General features: G+C 38.1%; 1 protein-coding gene across 1 annotated transcript in view; it reads left to right on the forward strand.

Moving 5' to 3' along the window:
- Nucleotides 1-10,958: 10,958 nt before the first annotated feature.
- The window catches only part of TBC1D22A (TBC1 domain family member 22A), a 186,038-nt gene continuing 175,440 nt past the window's right edge, over nt 10,959-21,556 (forward strand). Inside the window, exons 1-4 of the mRNA XM_082481944.1 lie at nt 10,959-11,049; nt 13,480-13,536; nt 15,742-16,082; nt 16,862-17,041. Of these exons, the coding sequence (XP_082338070.1) occupies nt 10,988-11,049; nt 13,480-13,536; nt 15,742-16,082; nt 16,862-17,041 (640 nt within the window). The 5' untranslated portion in view covers nt 10,959-10,987. The remainder of the gene's footprint in view (nt 11,050-13,479; nt 13,537-15,741; nt 16,083-16,861; nt 17,042-21,556) is intronic.

The raw sequence follows: 21,556 nt of genomic DNA on the forward strand, positions 1-21,556 counted from the left end.
TTCCATACAGCCATTCTGCTACAGCCATCTCTGACTGCATGAAGAAGATAGAAAGAGTCCGAATGGTTTTGCCAGCCCTATTTTAAAATCCATTTTACTCGCCAGCTGCATAATCCTTGATTGTTGTTTACTATTTGTGGTATTACCCAAAGCAATGTCACTTTAGCACCCTGAACAACCCTAATCTCTTCCGAGACTTGTTTCTGAGCAGAGAGCTGAACGCGTTTCAACGGAGAGCCCTTAAGCTCTAACTGTCCTGCCTTCCGCAGCACGCTGACCCAGAGTCATGGGGCTGCCCTGGTTTGTCTCAGCGGGAGACCCTGGGGCAGACAGCGCTGGTGGGACTGGCACTGCCGCCTGGCAGGGAACCTGGCGGGGGGCGGATGGAAGGACCATGGCACTATGCCCCTTGGCAGCCAAGCTCCTGCGGGGCTGCCAGCCCTCGCACCCCGCGCAACACAGCGCTCCCGGGGCCGGGCGGCCATACGGGCTAAATGCTGGGCTTGTCTGGTGGTCGGCAGCAGGAAAAAGGTGAAAATCTTTTCCTCCCTTGCCATCTGAATTAATTGTTGGTATGTGAAGTACACAGTCTTTCACAAAAAAAGTATACTATTGAAATGGCTGAAAGGCTGAAGCCTAACGTGGGCAGAAGGTGCGATTTTTCTTGTTATCTGAGGTTGGCAGACACGTATTTACAGATGAATCAACTCAGTTTCCTAGGCAGAGAGACAAATCAAGTCCCTAAAGCTTCATACCATGGGAAATGCTTTGCCAAGTGTTCCAAGCAGTCCTTTATCAAATAACACCGTGGTTTTGAGCCAGCAGCTGCTCATCAAAGTATTGATCCTTTCCTGGCATCACAACGTCTTGTTGAGATGATGACATAATGTTTCCAGTGGAGCCAAGGGCACCTCAGCCCCTCTCCAGACATGCTTGAGCACACTGAAAAGAGCAACGAGATGCAGAACGCTGATGAATAGTCCTTTGCCTTCAAGAAAGGACAACATGAATGCAAACAAGGATTTATTAACATAAATGCTTCTTTCACATTTTGAGACAAGGGAAAACAAAAGCACATAAGCTTCAAGCTTCAACCCCTCTTATAAAACATATCAAAAGATTTCCTAAGCTCACTTAGATACTGAAAGGTTACTGAACAACAAGGGTTGGCTGTGAAAAACATCATGGCCAAACCCAAAGTCTTCTGTAGAAGGCAGTTTTATCCTAGATCCATCATTTCTAAGCACTAGATGAAAACTGACTGCTCTTTCTCTACCATAATAATTTTCTCATTAATTTTACTGGGTTTGAGCATACTGCCAACTATTAGCACTGAAATAAAGTGAACATTTTCTTCTATTGCGCAGTGTGGAACAGACAGAAAATTGGAATACTATAAAGAACTCATATAGCTGCTGCTGTGGTGATTTATTCCTTCACTGCTCCCATATGTTCACACTTCAACTGGCTAATTATTTAAGAGCTATGAAGAAATTGCCTGAGCTACTTTTTCCTAAGGAAAAGGCCCCAATTCAGACCTCCTCTCATGAGGCACATTACAAAAGGAGCCAACCCTCCTGACTTCTCAGTGAAGAGAGACAGAGCATATTTCCAGACTGCAGTTTAGGTCTTAGTCTTACTAAAAACTATGCAGAGGTGGCCCTCTTTCTTCACCTACACAAACACAGGAAACCTCATTTTTAGACACACAAATTTAAATAAATATCTTCCATTAAATTTCCTCTTCCCACAAAGAAAAAAAAAATCACTATTTTTGGTGATACTCCAACAAAACCACATTTTAATTTGATTTCTATATAAGACTGAGCATCTGTATTAAATGTGCATTCATATATATACACACATATGCTATGTCTAAAACACTGTAATATCTCTAGCTAGTGTATCTCTAGCATAGAGGGTTTAAGTAATACAAGCCAAAAGAGAGATGAATAATGAGAAGAAATTCAGAAGGGAATAGCTTTGAGAGCAATTCATAGGTTGTAGAGCCCAAGGGACTGTTACGATCATCTCCTCTGATTTTCTGCACAAAGAACATAGATTTTTTCACACAGTAAAAACCTCAATCAAGCCCAATGAATTGCAGCTGAAGTACAGCATATTTTTCAGCAAGACATTCTGTCTTGATTTAAAGAACTAAATTTATGGAGATGCTCCTACATGCTCTACCCAATGATGCAATTGCTTATCTACACTCTTTAGATAGTATTTCCCCTTAACTTCTTCTAGTAATTATTTCCAACCATTAAATCATGTTATGACTCTGCTCCATTCTTTAGTAGTGATTGCAATTATCATTATTTGCGACTCTTAATTTTTGCCACCTACAAATGCACGGTGCCAGTGATTTTGAATTTTTAGAGCATTAGTAAGAATGTTGGTGAGCATTATGTAAGAACTGGTACAAAGAGAATGGTAAAACATACACATTAATTTAAATCATAGACAATAAAGATGCTATGGGGTCAGCGTGATATCAAAAATATTAATAATACTATTATTATTAAGGTGGGAACAAGAATACAGTATGACATGAAATATGAATTTAAAGTTTTTGTCATGCAGTACTTACAAAACTTTTATTTCAGTATCAAATAAATTCTTGGTTTTATTAAAAAAAAAACCACCTCAAACACAAAGGTTTGTCTGGTAGAAACCTTTCTGTTCTTCCCTTGGCTACATAAGCTAGTCCAATATAAAATACTATCTTCTTGTACTAATCTCTCCTCTCACAAAACAAAGCCAAAAAGAAGAAACTACAGAAGTTTTCAAGCTTCATTAGTATTTGAATATTGTTCCTGTTCTGCAGCCCATGGCTGATTTTCAGAGTTAGAGAGATTTTTGAAAAATGATGCATAACGTATTTATTTCCTCTGGCTACTTGTGAAATCTTATTTTAATGACCGTGCATACTAGAATTATTACCACTATATTTCACGATTTCAGTAGAAGAGATTAATCCTTTGAGCTCTTTCTATTTAAAATGGCTTTAACTTCCAAGGAGCTGCCTGTTATTGCCTTATCATTTTCTCTTCAAAACTCAGGGACTCTCTGGTGGTTTTACGTCAGTATTCTTAGTTCATTTCTTGCACTACGATTGCCAGTCCTGAAACAACTGTCAAGACCATTCAAGCAAAATAGCAAATTTTCATTTCAAGGTTTAGAAGCTAAGCTGTTCTTTCTTTTATTACTTTACAACATGATGCTACATGCTGCGTTATGCAAGAAAGTGATATGAATAGCGAAGTACTTCATTCCTGCTTTTTAGTCTGTTTTCCCTTTTCCCCTTAGCTGAAAAACTTGTACTATTTCTACCCCTTTCTCAAAAGTAACAAGGTCTAAAAAGAATAAAACTATGCAGGTTTTGATTATTTTTTCCAATTCCACCAAAATTCTTAAATTTGGGAAAACACTTATCTTCAGCTAACGAGTATGTCGTAAATCCAAACCACTAGCAGAGTATGCCTCTTGGATAAGGAACAGCAATGCTTTGAAGCAAATGTATAATAAAATACTGTTACCTTTATATCTTTTCACCCAAATATGTGGAGTTACTCTCATTTTCTTTGCAACCTAATTTTGCTTGTCTCTTCCACCAAGCTCTCAGCCCCTCTGTTGCTAAATCTAAGCCTTCCCAACCCTCACTAGTGAAACGGGCGGCTCAGCCACCCGCATTACTGCAGGAGCACTCAGTCACTTTTCTGCTAAAAGTCATGCTGGAAGGATAATGTTACTAGAACTCCAACTGCAATATCTTAGTTATCACTCTTGTTTACGTTTGCTCTCATTGAAACGAGCATACACAAACCACAGAAACAGCAATATAAAAATTCAAGGACTAAAGAATAGTTAAGGAGATATGACATAGACATACCTCTAAAGTGGCAAATTTAGTTCCTCTTTAAGAAAATGAAAACATGATTTTGATACAACTCACTTGACTTGAATAATAACTATAATGTGTTATACTGAAAATATTTTTTTGAAATGATAACTATGCAACACTCTGCAAGGCCAACTGAATTTATATTCTATCCTGTATTTGTCATTCACCTTACACTACCTGAACTCACTCTACCACTAATCCTTTTCTACAGAAATTGTATTAATAGGATTTCAATACTGAAAATATGTGGAACACTAAAAAAGAAGGGAAGAAGGCTGTTTTCAGTTTAAGTGTACATTTCAACTGCTATGCAGAGAACCTCAGAAACGGATTAAAAAGCAAACAGTGAAACTTAATTACCTTCTAATATATATTTGGATCAAAGAGAAATTAATTGAGAGGGAAATGGTGTTGAACAGCATGGTAAAGGCTTTGCTATCCTCAAGAAATACCAACAAAAACTAATCCCTCAAACAGACACAAATGACATGAAAAAGGCACTAAGAGAAGCCACTGGCAAACTTAAATTAGATATAGAGATCCAAGGAGACACCACAAAAGCAATTTCAAAAAGTGCTGGTGATGGAGCTGGATAGTCAAAGACAAGACTAGAGCAAAACAAAACCGCAACCAAACCCTGCAGCAGTCAGTCATGAAGATCGTCAGAAAACAAATGTATGCTCTCAAGATAAACTGTAGATGCCAATTAGCACACAGCTTGATGTGTTCTAACACCTGAAAATATCTGCTGAAGATAATCCATCAACATTTCTGTGTAGTTTTGTGTCTCCATTCTTCTTAAACACATGGGAGGAGTTAAAAATTCACTTCTAAATAGATTTTTTTGACCAAAAGAAATGGAAGGGGCCAAGGACAAGACTGATGCCAGTGGCATTCCAAATGCAATATCTCCATGCTGAATAATTCTTCTGAGAAACTTTGTTTAGAATAATAGATCAAACGGGAGGAGAAAGACTGGCCAGGGAATGACCTAAAGGGAAAATATCTTTCATAGACTTTTATAGGTCTGGAGGTTTCCAACACTGAAGAAGGCTCAAAGATCTACACACAATTTATAAACAACAGGTCAGAGCAGGTCAGTATCAGCAGTCACAGCAGCAGCAGGACAACCAAAAAGTAAATAATGCTGAGAAATACTTCTCCCTGTGTCTGTTACATTTCCTGAAATTTGAGACAAAGTTGTCCATTAGGACCAAAATAAGCAAAACTGAAAGGTTGAACTGAAGGACCTAAATCTGCTCAAATCTGTTCAATTCTATCTCAGAGTTACAAGATGCTTTGTTTCTGGTACTTTCTCTGAACAATTCAGTAACACAAACTTTGAAAAGAAGAAAAAAAGTGAGGCCACTTAACAAGATGAGTACAGCTATTCTAAAAAGAAACCTAAGGGACCTGAGAGCACTACTCACTCTCATATTACATGCCCAAATCTGGTTTTGTATTCCAGTTAATTACAGATGATACTTCAAGAAGAAAAAAAAGAAAAAAGCCACAGTGTGATTCAGAAGCAAAGCTCCAGCCACCCATCTTCTACATTGTTTTATTTCATGTCCAGTTTTTAGATTAAAGCAATAGTAGACAGTTTTGCTATATGTTATGACTTTGGAAAAAGAAGTGGTTCTGTGTCTGTTACAAGAAATTGCCTACTCTTACTGACTTTAGAGAAATGGTATTGCATACTTCCTCATCAAGCCACAGTACTAAGCAGGTCTTCTGGCACTTCTCAAGAGCTACCAATAACTCGAGAAGGTCTTTTAGCCTCAGGAAAAATCAGCTAATGCTACAATGATTTTTCACTGCACCTTGTTCAGCTAGCAAGTTAAATGTGAAGTTTAGAAATGGATTTGAATTGTGTAATTCAAAGAAAAGAAATTTCTATCAGCAATGAACAGAAGAGAACTATCATGGCTCAAAGTCAAATATGCATTGATTTATTTCTCCGTGTTTGAAGTTCTGTCATGCTGCAATGCTATGTTTAAACCTTTGCTGTATGTACTGGAGGCATAATAGGGTGAAACTTCAAGGAACTAGAAGTATGTTGGAAAGAAGACCTGTTGCTTTTGCCAACTTCCCCGTCTTCTACCCAAGACTTCCACTTACAAAGCGTCCTTCCTCTTCTGAGTCATTTATGCCCCAACTGCAAATTGCATCAGGCTCCAGGGAAGAGCAGTTTCATCCCTTGGACTGCTGGTGAGCAAGCTCTCCTTGGACAGAGTGCTGTTCCAGGCTATGTCCAACAGACAGTGTCAGATTATCAATTGAGGTTGTGACATGGATAAAACTAAAAACCTTCACCTAAAAATGCATGAAATGTAAACACGAGCAGTGTTACTAATATTTTAGTGAATGACAGCTTTTGAAAACTACCCACTTTTCTAGAAGGAGAAACCAGGGGCAAAGACTTTTACCCAGAGGCAGCACATATTTATTTATGCTCTTTTCTGTTTCAGTCTTCTTTCATTGTTACTGAATACTGAGTGTGAGTGTGCACAATTCCATACCTGTGCACTACCACTGTGTTTTTGGCAAGTGCACTCTTATTTTCAAAATCTCGTTCAATTCACGTGCAATAGAGAAGGCCACTTACAGAGAAAAAGTTACAAAATGCTATGATGACTGTCCGTCTCCAATGATGACTCCTCCTGGCCATTACTCTCTCATGTTGATTCCTTCCCCCTTCTTTTCATCTCCAGTTTTCTGGAGGAAAATTACACTGCACTGCAGAGCTGTTGTGACTATGTGATTTGTTGGAACATGTTTAACCTCTTTCAAGTTAGCTATTGGCTATCTCTCTTCTTTAATTTCCCTTTGTTCCTTCTTACATGGTTCTACGTGACTCCTTCTCCCTTTTATCTTACTTTGCCTCGTATCTTTTTGTCACCAAGCACTGTACCCTCTGGGATTGCTGTCTTCCCTAGTCTAAGTGGCTCTCTCTGTTTCTACTACCCTTCTCTTTTTGTGCTGAATGCTGGTTTTGAGTTAGCTTCCTTGGCAACTTCACTCCCTTTGCTCAATTTCATTTTAAAGAACTGCTTCTTCCATGGTGTTTACAATAAAGTAGATGAATACAATGGCTCGGTAGAAAGGCATGTGCATGGACCAAACAGAAACAGTGATCAGCCACCACAGAAAGCCCTGTGTGCCACATTCAGAAGCAGTTCCACCAGTTGGGTAAAGCAGTAACCATGTGTGCAGAAACTAATGCTTCAACATGGAAGCGTCTCATTTGAATTCAGTTTAATTTTTTTTTTCTTATTGATTTAAAGCAACCAAAAAAATGCATATAGAGAAACGTAGTCTTGTTAGCTTGTAGAATAAGTCAGTTTAAACCACGCCTTGCAGTTGCATCTACACTAGTGTGTTGCTGACATGGCGATGTAAGGATAAACATGAAAAAGCACACTCCCTACCTTACACAACTTTATCAGCAAACACTCCTGGTGTGAGTGCAGCTAAGTTATCAGGGGACGGCTGTTGTCAGCTTAGTTAATTCTGTTTAGCATCAATCTATACTTCCCCGTGCATCATCAGAAAAGCTTATTTTCCCAAAATACACTGCACCTCCACAGAAACATCTACCTTACTGTACCAGTGCAGTAATATTAGCAGAAGCTCTCTGGAACACATGAGCTGAAAAACAATTTGGTATCACTGAATGTCCACTGAAACACATGTATATATCTCACCAGCTATCACACTAAATGAACATCTCAGTGTCTATTTGGTTCAAAATATTGCTAGTGCAAGCTACAACATTCCTAATTTTGATCAGCCAAGAACATGGCTACATTTTTACACTTTAGAACATACAGAAACCTCCTGAGCATCTTCAATAACATTTATCGACTGTATGCAATGACTTGATTCTGAAAAATGCCCAAGAAAAATAAAAGCAAAGAAAAAACAGAAGGCCCACAGCCCACAAACCTCTCGTTAACTCAGTACATTATCTGCCCATGCTGGCAACAGACCTCTTCCTAACTATAAATTTTTGCATACAACTTTGCATGAAACAAAACAAATACTGCAGTAGGCCTTTTAATATTTCTTCTTGCCCTGAAGTAACAAAAATTCCCATGCAAGTGGTAACTGAAATGTTACTGCAAGTTTATACTGCAATCCCAGTAGGGCAGTGTTTAGTTACTATAGTTGCATGGACTTTCAAAAAACTAGTTTGGATATTTGAAGCAGCGTAACTACAGTTAAGCACAACTCAACACTAACCAATTTCCCAAGTGCTTATTTAGATTCTTGGGAGTGTTTGAAGACTATGCTAATCAGCTGCAGTAGGCGAGTCCCTGTGGTGACTGCAGTGTTGTTATACTCCTTGAATGACAGCACATGAGCACTGGCAGATCTCCTTCTCAAACGCAATAAAGAGGTTGACTGCTGAATCTGTGTACGCCCTCAGCTACCCACGTTACAGTTCTGTATCCAAGAAAGTTAAACAGGAACACTGCTAAAATACATGTTTAGACCATCTTCTCCTTCCAAGTACTCTATAGCTGTGAACTTACCTTTTTATAATACTATATTCATGCTGTTTTATAAGTCCTGTTCAAGGACACACTCTTTGTGATTGGATCACCTTAAGTGATGGGCATAAGGAATTGTACCTAAATTACCCAATGGGGTCTTGAAAGGTTTCTCCTTCCAAATCCCTTCCATTTCCAAAACCCTGGCAACACAGGTTTGTGCATAAAATAAAACACAGAATAAGGAAAAACATACAAAAGTGAATGGAAAGGGAATGAAAATAATGTCCTTGCCTTCTTGAAAGTCAACAACAGAGAAGGCCCAGTCCAGTTCCATATCACTTCAGTCCAAGGGTCTAAACTGGCAGCAGCTCTCCACAGTAGCACTGACAGAGATTTTGTGACTGTGTACTTCCAGTTCTTCTCGATACAAATGTAGTGCCATTTGCAGGTCCGACTTACTCATGTGAAAAAATCTATGCAACAGTTATTTGTTTCCAGTATAAAATTCTGCACCACACTAAAAACTGAAGCACAAGGTGACATACACGGAATATAATGAAAACTAAATAATACAGTTAACTTTGTACTAACTTTATTATGTAATTCAATAAAACCTCCACTTCTAAAATGAACCAGAAGTTCCACATGGCTGCACCAGACTGACACAAAAGTTAAATGGCGTTACTTCAGGATTCAGGTCAACTTTTACAAGGATGACAGATGGCTTAGGCTATCTAGGCTGAGGCTAATTAAGTTTCCCTTTGACAAATATCAACAATGAATGAATAAAAAGAACATAAATATAGTTTCAACATCCCTATTAATGCTAATGATAAACTGTATCTTTTATGGTTTTATCACTTTCTTGACTGTTACAACCGAAAAGTACCTCATTTTTGTATTCTAACAGCAACAAGTCGAATTTAAATTTTTCTAGCTAAGAACGAGCAAAGTTTCACTCATGACCTTGTGGGTTTCATTTTCACTTTAGCTAATAGACATAGCTCATATTACATTATGTTTCTTGTGTATTCTAATAAAACTGCTGATACTCAAGGTCATGATGCGTTACAAAAAGCTTACAGGTCTAGAACCTGTAAGAGGGATCCTATTTAAAGGTTACAAGTAGAGAAGAGGATACTACCAGTAGCATATTTATTTATAAGTAGCATTGAAATTACTGGGATGTGCAGCTTTCACTCGAGGACTGTAACCTAGCAAGACCTGCAAAACATTTTATTTTTGTCAGTTCTTAGAAGGTAACTGCTAAAGTCAATCCAAAAGCTGGCAGAAAACTTTTTTTTTTTTTTTTATTCTTAATAAATAACTTCCACATGAAATACATAAAGAACACGTGTTGCAGGCCAGGTCTTACACTACATTCCAGTTTCTGAGTTAATTATGACAGAATGTTCCCTGAACAATCTTTGACATATTAAATTAGTCATGCATTAGGATGCAGCAAAAACCTCTGTAACTCAGCATTGTTTTCTCAGGAGCCATACTCCAAAGATGAACATAAAACCATGCCTATTTTATTTGCAGAAGTGGTGTATCCTTGGATCAGAATTGCTGACAACTCTACAGACACGTATAAAGACCCTAAATCTTGTATCATCTCAAAGCAAATAAATGAAGTGGATACAATGATTGAATGAGTCCAATCTTTAGGAGAACTTCAAAGCCAAGAAAAATTGAAGCCGCCTCCCCCCCCCCCCCCCGGTAATTGGGTAAATAACTGAAAAACAACAACAAAAAAAGGGAAAAGTCTGATGTATTTTGTTATAAAACTGTGTTAGATATAATCTGTTTGAAATCTGTCCTCTTATCTTCAATTAATGTCTCCTTCCATCAACACAGGCAGTTTTGCATTTCTTCTAGAGTACTCTGAATTACCCTTTGTGGTTAAATAAAAAAGGATTAAAGCCTGAAAACATCATACCCGGGGTACCATGTAAAGTATCGAGTAAAACCTTACTTTATAGGAATGCTTTAGCTAATCACAGACAGGAACCAAGCGCAGATCTCTGTACCATTACAGGCTGGCACCTTACACACCACCACAGGGCCAGGGAAAGGGAGAGACTCCCCGCTGCCGACGGCCTCAGCCTGGGTTTACACAGAGGCGACAGGGCCCGGCCAAGGCTCCCGGCGCCGGCCCGACGGGCACCGCCGCTGCCAGCCGCTTTCCCGCCGCCTCTCTGCCGACCCCGACCCCGACCCCGACCCCGACCCCGACCCCGCAGGCGAAGCTGGACGCAGCTCCGCCGCCATGACGGGAAGGGCGGCCCAAGCCGCCACCGCAGCAGGCTCTACCCCAAACTCCTCCCTCACCTGAGGCCTAACCTTCCCTCGCTACGATTGGCCCAACATGACCCACCCGGCAGCACTCTTACTTCTGGTTGGCTGAAGCCTCCGAGCCGCCTTGAGAGGCGAATGCGGAGCGGGGTTGTTTCCTGGTCCCAAGATGGCGGCGCTCAGTCCCGTTCCTGTGGAAGGGAGCGGGGGGAAGTGAAGCCTGAGGGAGCGGGTCGGGGGCTGCGAGCCGCGCCGCGGGGAGGGGGATGAGGTGACGGCCGCCATGGCGAGCGACGGGGGCAGGAAGCAGTTCTGGAAGCGGAGCGGCGCGAAGGTGCCGGGCAGGTGAGCGGGACAGCGGGAAGGTCGGGGCCCCGCGGGAGGCCCCAGCGCCGTGTTCGGCCGCTGAGTTTAACGGGCCCCTGTCGGTCCTGTGCCCTCTGCAGGGAGCGCGGCTGGTCGGTCACTGCTGGTAGCTGGGCGGTTGGTGTAAGGCCTCTCCGTCCTTCCCTCGGTTGTCTCTCAGTAGCTGAGTGCCCGCAGCGCTTAGGTGTTGGGCGTCTCCAGTTATCTGATCGAAGATCGCCGGTGGGGGCTCAGCCAGCGCCGTTTATAACTTGTAGAAGAAAAGTTGTTAAATAATTATTTGAACCTGCGTTCTCAGCCGGATGTCATGGTCGAAAGAGTTAGCGTGGTTTTGGGGGTGTGTTCCCTGGAAAATTGTGAATGGGAGAATGCATTTGTAGCTCTCGGCAATGATAAAAGTTTTGAAGTTTTGTGACTTGATACAAGTTATGATATTTTGAAGTACTACGCAGGAAACTGCACTTTTTAGGCAGATAACCATATATTAGTTTCTGCTTGATAATTGAAAATATCATCAGTTTCTCAACTTTATTCCTGAAGCGTGAACAGCACACCCAGCCGATGTATGATTGCTAAGAGCTACAAACACTTTCTCCCATTCAAAAATTTCCAGGGAATACATCCCCAGAGTTACATTAACTCTTTTGACCATTACGTCAGGCTAGGAATGCATGTTCGGATGATTATTTAACAATAACATTCTCTACTCCCATCTCTAAAATGTTCTCATACTGGAGTAATTCAGTTTCTTATGTTCTTTTTGTAAGAGCGATGTGTGTTCTTGGTTCTCAGGGAGTAGTAGCTCTATACTTCGTACCATTTACCTAATTTGGCAAAATAATCCTACTTGTCATGAAACTTATTCCATTCTTAGTTAGCCGTAAGCACTAATGGGTAGTGGTTTTGTTTTGATAGTCGTAAACTAACTCTTTTGGTCCAAATGTTCTTGTCTGTGTGGAATTCCTCTTTTGCAACTTTGCTGAGTTCTTTGGGGTTAAAACCACTTTTGACCCTCCTCGATTACACAGGGTCTGTGAGTAGTTGCAGTTAATTAATTTGCAGGCAGCTGCAGGCATGTGGAAAATAAGGACACCGTGGATAGTGTGCTTTTGATTTTATTTTTTTTTTAATAGTGCGGAGAGGATTGTTGTTGCTTTATAGTTGAGTGGATTCCGATCATGGTCATTCATAGAGTGAAGGAAGAGGCAGATTCTGTCCGTATGCCAAAATGGAAAGTGTCACCTGACCCTCCTGTGAGCGTAGAGCAGGAGAGTACAGAGACTTGACCATCGAGTGTATGGCGTACCATTGTGTAGAAAGATTGGTGGTGGACTGACTTTTTGATTTGTATGGTATTATATAAAAATTGATTGAGCTCATAAACCACCACCCTCAGTCGTCTTTCGGGCTAATTTCACTACTGTTAATACTGCCCCTGTAATATAACTATAAGCCTCGCTTAAAATTTGTTATGACTGTAGTCTTTTTGGCTTGGTTCTATCTCAGGTTTACTAAGGTCAGACTTATTTATAAATATTTATGGTCTGGAGGTTGGTTTTGATTTGCCAGGAGGGCATGTTTGTCTCCTTTTATGTGGTTTTCAGTACAGGTTTAAGTAGATGTTAAAGTTGCATATGATTTGTTCCTCTTGCAATCAGAGAGTTTTGTAGCAAAAAATTCCATTTTGAAGCCACACGTAAATCTTGATGTGTTTTCTGTGGAGTTTTTTTAACTTATAAAATAATTTTATGGCTGCAGACTGAGAGGAAGTGAGCTTTTAGTTTGTAGAGAGTTTTATTATTCACACAGTAACGTGCTGGTTTTTAATGTTAAATATTGTGGTGAATAAATGTGTCCTTGGAAGCTTATTTATTTAAACTTTTTTTTTTTTTTTAATACTGCCATGGCTTTTATTCTCTAATATGCAATCTTCTGCATTTTTCTTTATCAGCCTTATACTTTAGTAACAGTTAAGAATTGACTGGTTGGATTTTGGGTGACAAGGGTATATAGAAGATTCAATCTTTGCAGATGTTTCTTTGACTTTTTTTTTTTTTCCAAGAGGTAAATGAAGAAATGATAAATCAGAAAAGAGAAAGAATTTAAGAGCATTGTAGATTCTTATTGTGGAGTTAACTTTTTTTCTTGTTTTAATTCCTGGTCAGAAAAATAAGTTAGCCTAAGTTAGCCTAGACCTCAAAAGTAGATTCTGTTTGGCAAATCTATGATTTTTATTAAGCAACTTTTCAGTATATGCTTCAATTTCAGCACCATTATTTTTAGGGGTATGTGGGATTCTTTGAAATGGAAAACTGTTGGAACATTTCAGTTCTGTTTATTATTGACTATTTACAGAAAGCCCTCAAATATTTTATTATTTTTGTGATAACTCTCTTTCTTTTCCTTTAGTATTCAACATGTATATGGAGCTCAGCATCCGCCTTTTGATCCATTATTGCATGGAACGTAAGTTAATCTAATATTTAAATATTCCAGGTAATTTGAACCTCGTCTGCTTTCTCTCCTCTTTTTCTTCCCTCTTGGCTATAAACCTTAGTGTTAATCTTGCTTTTTCAATTTTTGTCTTAATCTTGACTCCTCTGTTCTAACTTCTCTTTTGTGACTTCCTGGTGCTTACTATATTGGGAGCAACAAATCAGCTGTTCAGTTCTTCACAAACATAGATTGCCAACTTTTATTATCTGTTTACAGTGCCTTATAAATTGGAAATTGTATGGTAAATACTAATCTTAATTTAGCAGATGAAGCTTACAAGTCAGGTGTAAGTGGCTTTTCTGCATGTATCTTTCTGTTGATGGACTGCATTTATTTGTCTATGAGAGAAAAGTTGGGTTGTGGTGTAGATCATTTTGAGGCAAAGATGGGCATTTTGCTTGTGAGTGAGAAGACAGTAGGTAGAGTAGATTTTACAGTGATTTAAGAGTTTATTGCCTTACATCATGATTATTGGATATCAGAACACAATGTGTATGACAGTGGCAACATTATGCTAAACATCATTAGTAACCAAATAAATTTCATGCTGATAACCCACAACTAATGCAAGTGAATTATTTTTATCTCTTTATGGCTGAGGTGTTTAGCAAAATGCTGCATTCTAACAGCTTCTGCTTTTTATGTTTTGCTTTATTGTCTTATTTGTTTTTTGAAAGACAGTTTGTTTTAAGCTTTGTGAAAGACAAAGTTGTTTATGGTTTGTTGGTAGATTTCACAGCTGCTTTGAAACCAGCATTGCTGTTAAAACATTGATGTATGTGAGAATTTTGGGAAAATTGTGCGACCACTGAAATGAATGGCCCAAAGTGGTAGGGACAATAAATAATGTTAGAAGGAAAAGTATTGGCTTGGAAGGAGGTCATACTTCTAGTGGATTTTTTTTCAAAGGCTAGTTTGAAATGGCACAAGAAGTAAACATATGCTACTTAATTTTCAGATCACACAGAGTTGAAGACAGTTGAAATGTGTGACCTTTAGGACTGAAGAAAAAGGTATTAGATGAACTGATTCAAAATATGGAGTTATAGACAGATCCAGTAACAAAACCTAGAAGCTTATTTCTTGAACTAATGACAGGAGAAAGACTTTGCTGTTTTAGACAATGATGACAGTTGGCGGGAAAGTGTTAGTGTTGTAGCACCTGTTAGGAAAGATATTCCCTGTAATGCATAGCAGAAACACTTACTGACATAGTATGAAGACTGTGTGAGAACTTTTTCTGATTTGCAATTCTGGCTGCCTTGTCTTAACAGAAAAAAGTTAAACTAGCACAGGTGGAAAGACAGGGGTGGTCAGAAAAGGCATTTAAGTTAGTGGCAGTAACTTTATTTTTGAGAGCAGGCTTGGAAACTCTCAATTTAATGCTTATTTAGCTGAAATTTGGAGGAAGATGTGATTGCTCTGCATTACTGTAAGTGAGAACAAGTGCCAAACTATGGAGGGATACTTGGTTCATCGGTCTTATACTGCATGTTGACAGAGGGACAAAAGGTTAAGAGCCGATCAGGGTGCACTTAGACTTGTAAGTAGTTAACTTAGACTTAGTAACTTGAGGAAGTATCCTGCCTATGAGAAGAGCAAAGTTCTGAAGGAAATTCATGCTGAGTGCCTGAATGGGGAGGACTGATAGATCTAATGAGTTTCAAGGTGAGACTTGATTTGTTTATGACAGTGATTGTATTATGTGATTGCTTGTGATGACCTGATGAGTTGATTACTGCTTCTGTGTTGTTACGCAGCAATTACAGTGAGAAGCCTGAAATCTCTACAAAAGTTCACGAAGCAAGAGAAGTTCAATGTGTCCTATCTATCTTATAAACTATTCCAGTAGTATTTGTTTTATTTGACTTTGAGGTTGGTCTTTTTTTTTGGGAGGGAGAGGGAGTATGTGTCTGTTTTTTCTTTCTTTTATTCCTTTTTTTTTTTTTTTTAAAGACAACGGAAGGAAGGATTTGTTCAGCTTCTATTCAAAGCCAAGAAGAGTCAGTTTTGTCCTGCTCTTGTTCTCAGACATACTCAGCCGCATGTTATCATGGGCAGATGTAGCAGTAACATGAGTGGAGGGAGATGAACTTTTGTTTTTTGGCCTTATCCATAGTGTTTTTCTTACTCCATTACTAGTTCTCTAAATATTGTTTATTTGTTTTTTAACAGCTTGATAAAACCAGGTTCAAAGCCACCTACAACTCCAGTGAAACTAAAGAAAGTCAGCACCTTCCAAGAATTTGAAAGTAACACAAGTGATGCTTGGGATCTTGGGGATGATGATGATGAACTCTTAGCAATAGCTGCTGAAAACTTAAATACAGAAGTGGTCATGGAAACGGCTCACAAAGTAATTCAGAATCACAGCAAGCTACAAGAACAGCATAAATTTCAGGAAGAACATCTACAGGAAGAAAAACAAGTAGAATCTGCAGAGCTGACTTCAGTTGCATGTGGTGATAATAGGCTTGTTAAATCAGTCAGTGAAGGTCATACATCGAGTTCATCAGGTATGTTAAAAAAAAGAAAAAGATGTTGAAAATCAAATGAGGAGAGTTATAATATTTGCCCTTTAAGAATTAACCCCTTCCGAACCTCTTCTTAATACCACAGGAGAACATTATTAATCAGTATTGATTTATTTGAGGGAGATACTGCGTACCATACTAAACTGTAAAGCATACGTGTGAGAAATACATAGGTGAAGGAAGAATAATTAAACTTTTTTGTTTTCAGCCTTAATACATCCTCAGTTTTGGAAGGAAGTGACACTATTGAATGTATTTTAATGGGTAACGCACCAAGATGTATGCAATTAATAATGTTTCTACTATTGTGAAAAATTGTTATTAAAATGCTACTATATAAGTATGTTGAAAAACTGGAGAAAACATGCATGTGGACTGGAAAGTTCATCCTAATGTGATCTGGTCTGTGTTTTATGTATAAACTTTAATTAATTTCAATGATTTCCTAGCCTTTTTTTTTTTTTTTTTTGTTAGAATGGTGAGTGGAATAGAAACATCTTTCCCATAGCACAGAGATACTAGAAATCAATTAGCCTTGCTGTTAGTATGATCTCTAATTGATGTGTGCTAGTTGTAGAATATTGCATGGAAGAGGAATGCTCCTCTTGCTAAATCCAAGTCATTTGAAGTCTCCAAACTTGTGCTATATTTGAGCTTACATTTCTCCAAAACATAATTCTAGTGTCATTTTGCAAATTAAATCCAAGTTAGTAGCCTTCTCAGTAGCTGAGGCTAACTGTTATGCTTCTTTTTCCCTTCAGATAATGCTAGTGAAAATTCTTCCATGCAGAGATCACAGTCCCTTCCACAAACTTCCACACCTCCCTTGGTGAGTGGAATGGCAGACTATAATACCTCAGTTACTCCTGGATTAACTGAAAGAGAAGCATCCCGATTAGACAAATTTAAGCAGCTACTTGCTGGCCCCAATACAGATCTTGGTGAGTATTTCTTATAGGAGCTATGAATTACATCTGAATTACTCTTTAACTATCAATTTTTCCTGTTTGATGTACGGTTCTGCCTGATAGTTTGGTATCTAATCCTTTCAACACTTGGAATTGATCTTGCAAAGGAAAGAAAATATAATTCAATGCTTGTAGTATTCATGCTTGTAACGTGCAATTTGCATTCGTAGGGTATTAGATGACTTCTTGTTCATTTCTTTCTCACGTTATTTCTTCCTCCTGGACTAATCTCTGGAGAAAAAACAAAGTATAATTAGCTGTGTTTAATGTTAATGCCTCATAGTGGAACAGTATGCAGTATAAGAATGATTCTCACGCTTAGAATTACAGATGTGAAGAACGATGAGGCGTGGAAGTATTACTGCTTGTCTACTCAGTGAGCATTCTTAGTATTCACAGACTGATACAGTAGTTCTGTGTCTCATCTGTGAATGCTGACAACATGTTAATGTGGAAACAAATGTATTGTCAGATAACTTGACTGTTCCCTTTGTGCACTGGATTTTAACTGCTGAATAGTAAGTACAAGTGCTGAGAGGGTATCACGGAATCAAATGGCTTTGTATCCCAAATGAAAATCTGTAGCAAGTAGAAATAGTACACTGCATTTGGAGAACTTGGCTGGTCACTTAGAAGTAGGAGCTTGTGTCAAAATAATTAATAAACAAAATGACTTTGAGTTATATCATTCTGGAAGGTATCTACAAGATGATGTTATGGAAAGAATTAGAAACTGCATGTTTGCAGTTCTTGAATTGGCACTTTCCTGCACTGTAGTTGTTACAAGACTTCTTCAGTATGATATGGTCCAAGTTGTAGCTTTTTTTTTTTTTCTGTGCTGTGTCTTATTGTGAGATTGATGCTAGCAAAGAACTATGGAAAAAATACTAACTCGATGAGTCTTAACACCAGTGAGTCATAGGACATTCTTATAAAATGTAATTGTGAATAAACTCTGAAGTGTTAAAGCAAATTCTGTATTTTATACAAGCTTAAAAATGATAATCAAATATCACTTTTTCTCCCTTTGATCTAACAGATGTTATGAGCTATGTGATTGTGACCAACACGAAAACTCATAAAACTTTTAAAGAGTGTTGTCATGGTAGTAATCTTTGTTATATAAGGTTACAAAGTAAGGGGGAAGACAAAGTTTAAATTAAATACCTCTATTTCACTTTTGCTGTTTAATTAGGTGGGAATACTTTCCCAGTAAATCAAACTTATGAACTCAAGTGAAATATTTTGCAAGGGAGTGACAGAAAATTTCCACTCTTATTAGGACTGCAGTCACCCTGACTGTGGTGAGAGTTTAGTTGATATTATTTAAACAAACTGGTTTTGTGTTTTTCCCTATTGAACTTGCTAAATCTCATACAGAGAAATGCAGAGGAGTATGAAATTTGAGTATGTTGCTGTTATATCTGATAAGCTCTCAATATTCTTTCTTGTAGGTATCACTAAATAATTTCTTTTCTATGTTTGTTTATAGGAAGCTTGTTCTTTCTCTTGCTGTACAAACTGTAATGAGTACAGAATGAGTTCTGTGAATTAGATCGATACAAATATTTTGTATTTGTGTCTAGGATATATCCAGCAGCATTTCCTAATAAATCTATAAATAACTAATGATTTTTCTTAGTGAAAGAAATGAGCTCTATTTACGACATGCAAACTCTTGATGGTCATGAAGCTGTTAGTAGTAGACCTTTTGTGATGGTAGTGCTCAGACTACATTACACACACTTTCCCTGACATATGCATATATACATGTATACATATGACTACATGTACAGTTCATCAGAATCTGGTGTGTGCACGTGTGCGCTTTTGGGAGTTGTTTGGTTTAGCTTCATGTTCAGTGAAGACTAAGTTTAAAAAGGAATCTTGATTTAATGACACTATTAGCCTGGGAAACTGTTGTGTGTTGTGTGTGGTAGGGTTTTTTTGTTGTTGTGTCTTTTGGGGGTTGCTGCTTTTTTTTTTTTTTTTTTATTTTATGTTTTTCTTCAGAGTAATAAGGAAAATGGGCAAAGGTAGAACTAGGTAACAGGCTCCAAGCTAAGACTTGTAGTGAGTAATGATGGCACAGGTAGCTGTTTGATTGCAGCTGGCTCGTTCTGTGTGTGTATGTGTGATGTTGTGGTATGTGTGGGTCTTTGTTTTGTGTTAGATCCACAGATTGTGTATTGTTTGTCACAATGAATTGAATTAGTGGGTAGTTGTCTTGGAGACATTTTAGCAAATATTTCTGTTTATTTTTGTGTGTAATAGGGTTGGCTTTGCTTGGAAGTAGTAACAGAAGTAAAGTATTTCTATTGACTTTGTTTTCTTAATATAGTTTTGCATATTGTTGAAAGAGATTATGTGGACAAGTCCTTTCAAAGCAATATTAAAAAAAAAAGTTAATCTGTGGAACTGAAACAATGTCATGCATATTTTTAAACTCAAGGCTTTTTTTTTTTTTTATAAGTTGAGAAATCAACATAGACTAAGAACACAAAGTAATACAAATGACCTTGAAATCCTTTCAGTGACACTTCAATAATGATTATCCTATAAAGACAGTGTAAAATGCAATGTTAGTCTTGTATGGCAAAGGTTGTGAAAGAGTGTGTTCTTTCATAAGAAAACTCTCAAAAAGTTGGATTATGTATATAAACCTGGAAGTGAAGATAATTTTAGCCATTGAAGCCCACTAATAGATTTTGGAGTTGGGTTTGGTGCATAAGTTGGATATTGTGAAATTGTGGAGATAGATAGGTTCTATCAACCCCATCAAATTATACAGTGGGCAAAATAATATACCAGGTATAGCCTGCAATTGGGATGTGAATCCACTAGTAAACATTACATAAATATATAATGACAGAACTATTCTCAAAGTTTTTGTGTACAGTTTTATCCAGCAGACAGTTACATACGCAAATACTTTTTAGACCAAGGCAGAATATGAGAACAGAAACTAGGAAAGGAAGGAAAAAAACCCCAACCCCAGAATTCTCAGAATATAAAAGAATTATTTTAGGTTACTTAACTCTTATTTATGAATAAAAAGCCTATTTCCATGGCTCAGAAATGCCCTTAACTTATTTTTTTAATGTCTTGTGGAGCTGAACTAATTAACTCACTCCTGTAATTCATAGTTGCCCTTGTAGTTGTTCTGAGTCTTCCCTTAAGCCCTCCTAGCACACTTCACTTCTCTGTCCTGCAGGCTTTTTTGTTGTTTGCATGATAAACAGATGCAAATAATATGCCTTATTTCCATTTGACACTTTTTATTTGACTATTGCTATGCTGTTATTACCTCTAATGTAAATGGGGAAAGTATAATGTGAATTGGATGTCAAGAATAGTTAGCTATATGAAAAAAAAAAACAACCAGTTCCTATAGAAATATTACTTCTAGGTATATGATTTGTGCTGCAGGAGAGAGCCCTGACAATATACCTTCAAGTAGTAATATAATGCAAAGAGTGAGGAGGTAATCTCATAAAGTTGAAATTACAAAATGAAAGCTGCTAAACAAGCTGAACCAGGTTATGGCAAGAAATGTGGGCTGGTAGAAGGAGCCTGTTATAAGAAGCAGTTTTGATTGGAGAGAGACTTGAAGACTGACCCCTGTCAATTAGATCATATTGAGGTATACTAGGTCCAAATTGAGGCAGCAGGGTAGGACTGGAGGTGGCAGTACAGCTGTATTTAATAGACAAACATAGAGTAGACTGTAGGACCCGTGTGTCTGCGTAGTCTCCCACTTTTGGTACTACATGCCAGGTTATTCAGAGAGGACAATTTGCAGCAGTTGTTTTGTGCAGTCAACCTGTGCTTGTGCTTGCCTTGCAGACAATTTGATGTAGATTTACTTCATTTCAGGTCTTGCCTTTCCTTGTAATGGACCTTCTGTTACTGAATGAAGATGGTCTCTGTGCTTGCAGAATCTTTTGCAAACAATTGGTTGCTTTAAGAGGAGGGGAGAGGACCAGACTTTATGGCATAGGGAGAGTGTCTCTGAGAAGAAATTTCTCTTCAGCAGATCATTGTTTACTTCTTCAAGAGGGACAGTACTGCTATGTCTGTCAGGTTTCCTATTTAAGTTTAATTCTATCAAATTTGTTAGACTTGTGTTTTCAAGTAGTTTGTACAACGTTTTTTACAGTTGTTTATACATTCTAGGTGTATATTAAACTTGATTGTAGTAATTATCTTTTATTTATGGTTCATAAATATATTCGTCTGTAACAGCAATCTGTTACCTCCTTTAAAACTCTTTGTCAAAGTGATATTATAGAAAAGTTTCAGTAACTTTACGGAATGCATTAATTGAAATTAACTTGATTAGTTTTGTTCCCAGCCTCATTAATTTGGCTGCACTGAACTGAGTAGCTATTTATCTCTATGCTTCTAGTCCATCCATGTCATTTAGAAATTTATTGCCCCCTGCAGTTTTGAATTATCTGTAGTTGATCACACTAGTGCTTATTCTTC

The sequence above is a fragment of the Vanellus vanellus genome (genome assembly GCF_965231255.1).
Source record: "Vanellus vanellus genome assembly, chromosome: 1".
Classification (NCBI taxonomy): Eukaryota; Metazoa; Chordata; class Aves; order Charadriiformes; family Charadriidae; genus Vanellus; species Vanellus vanellus.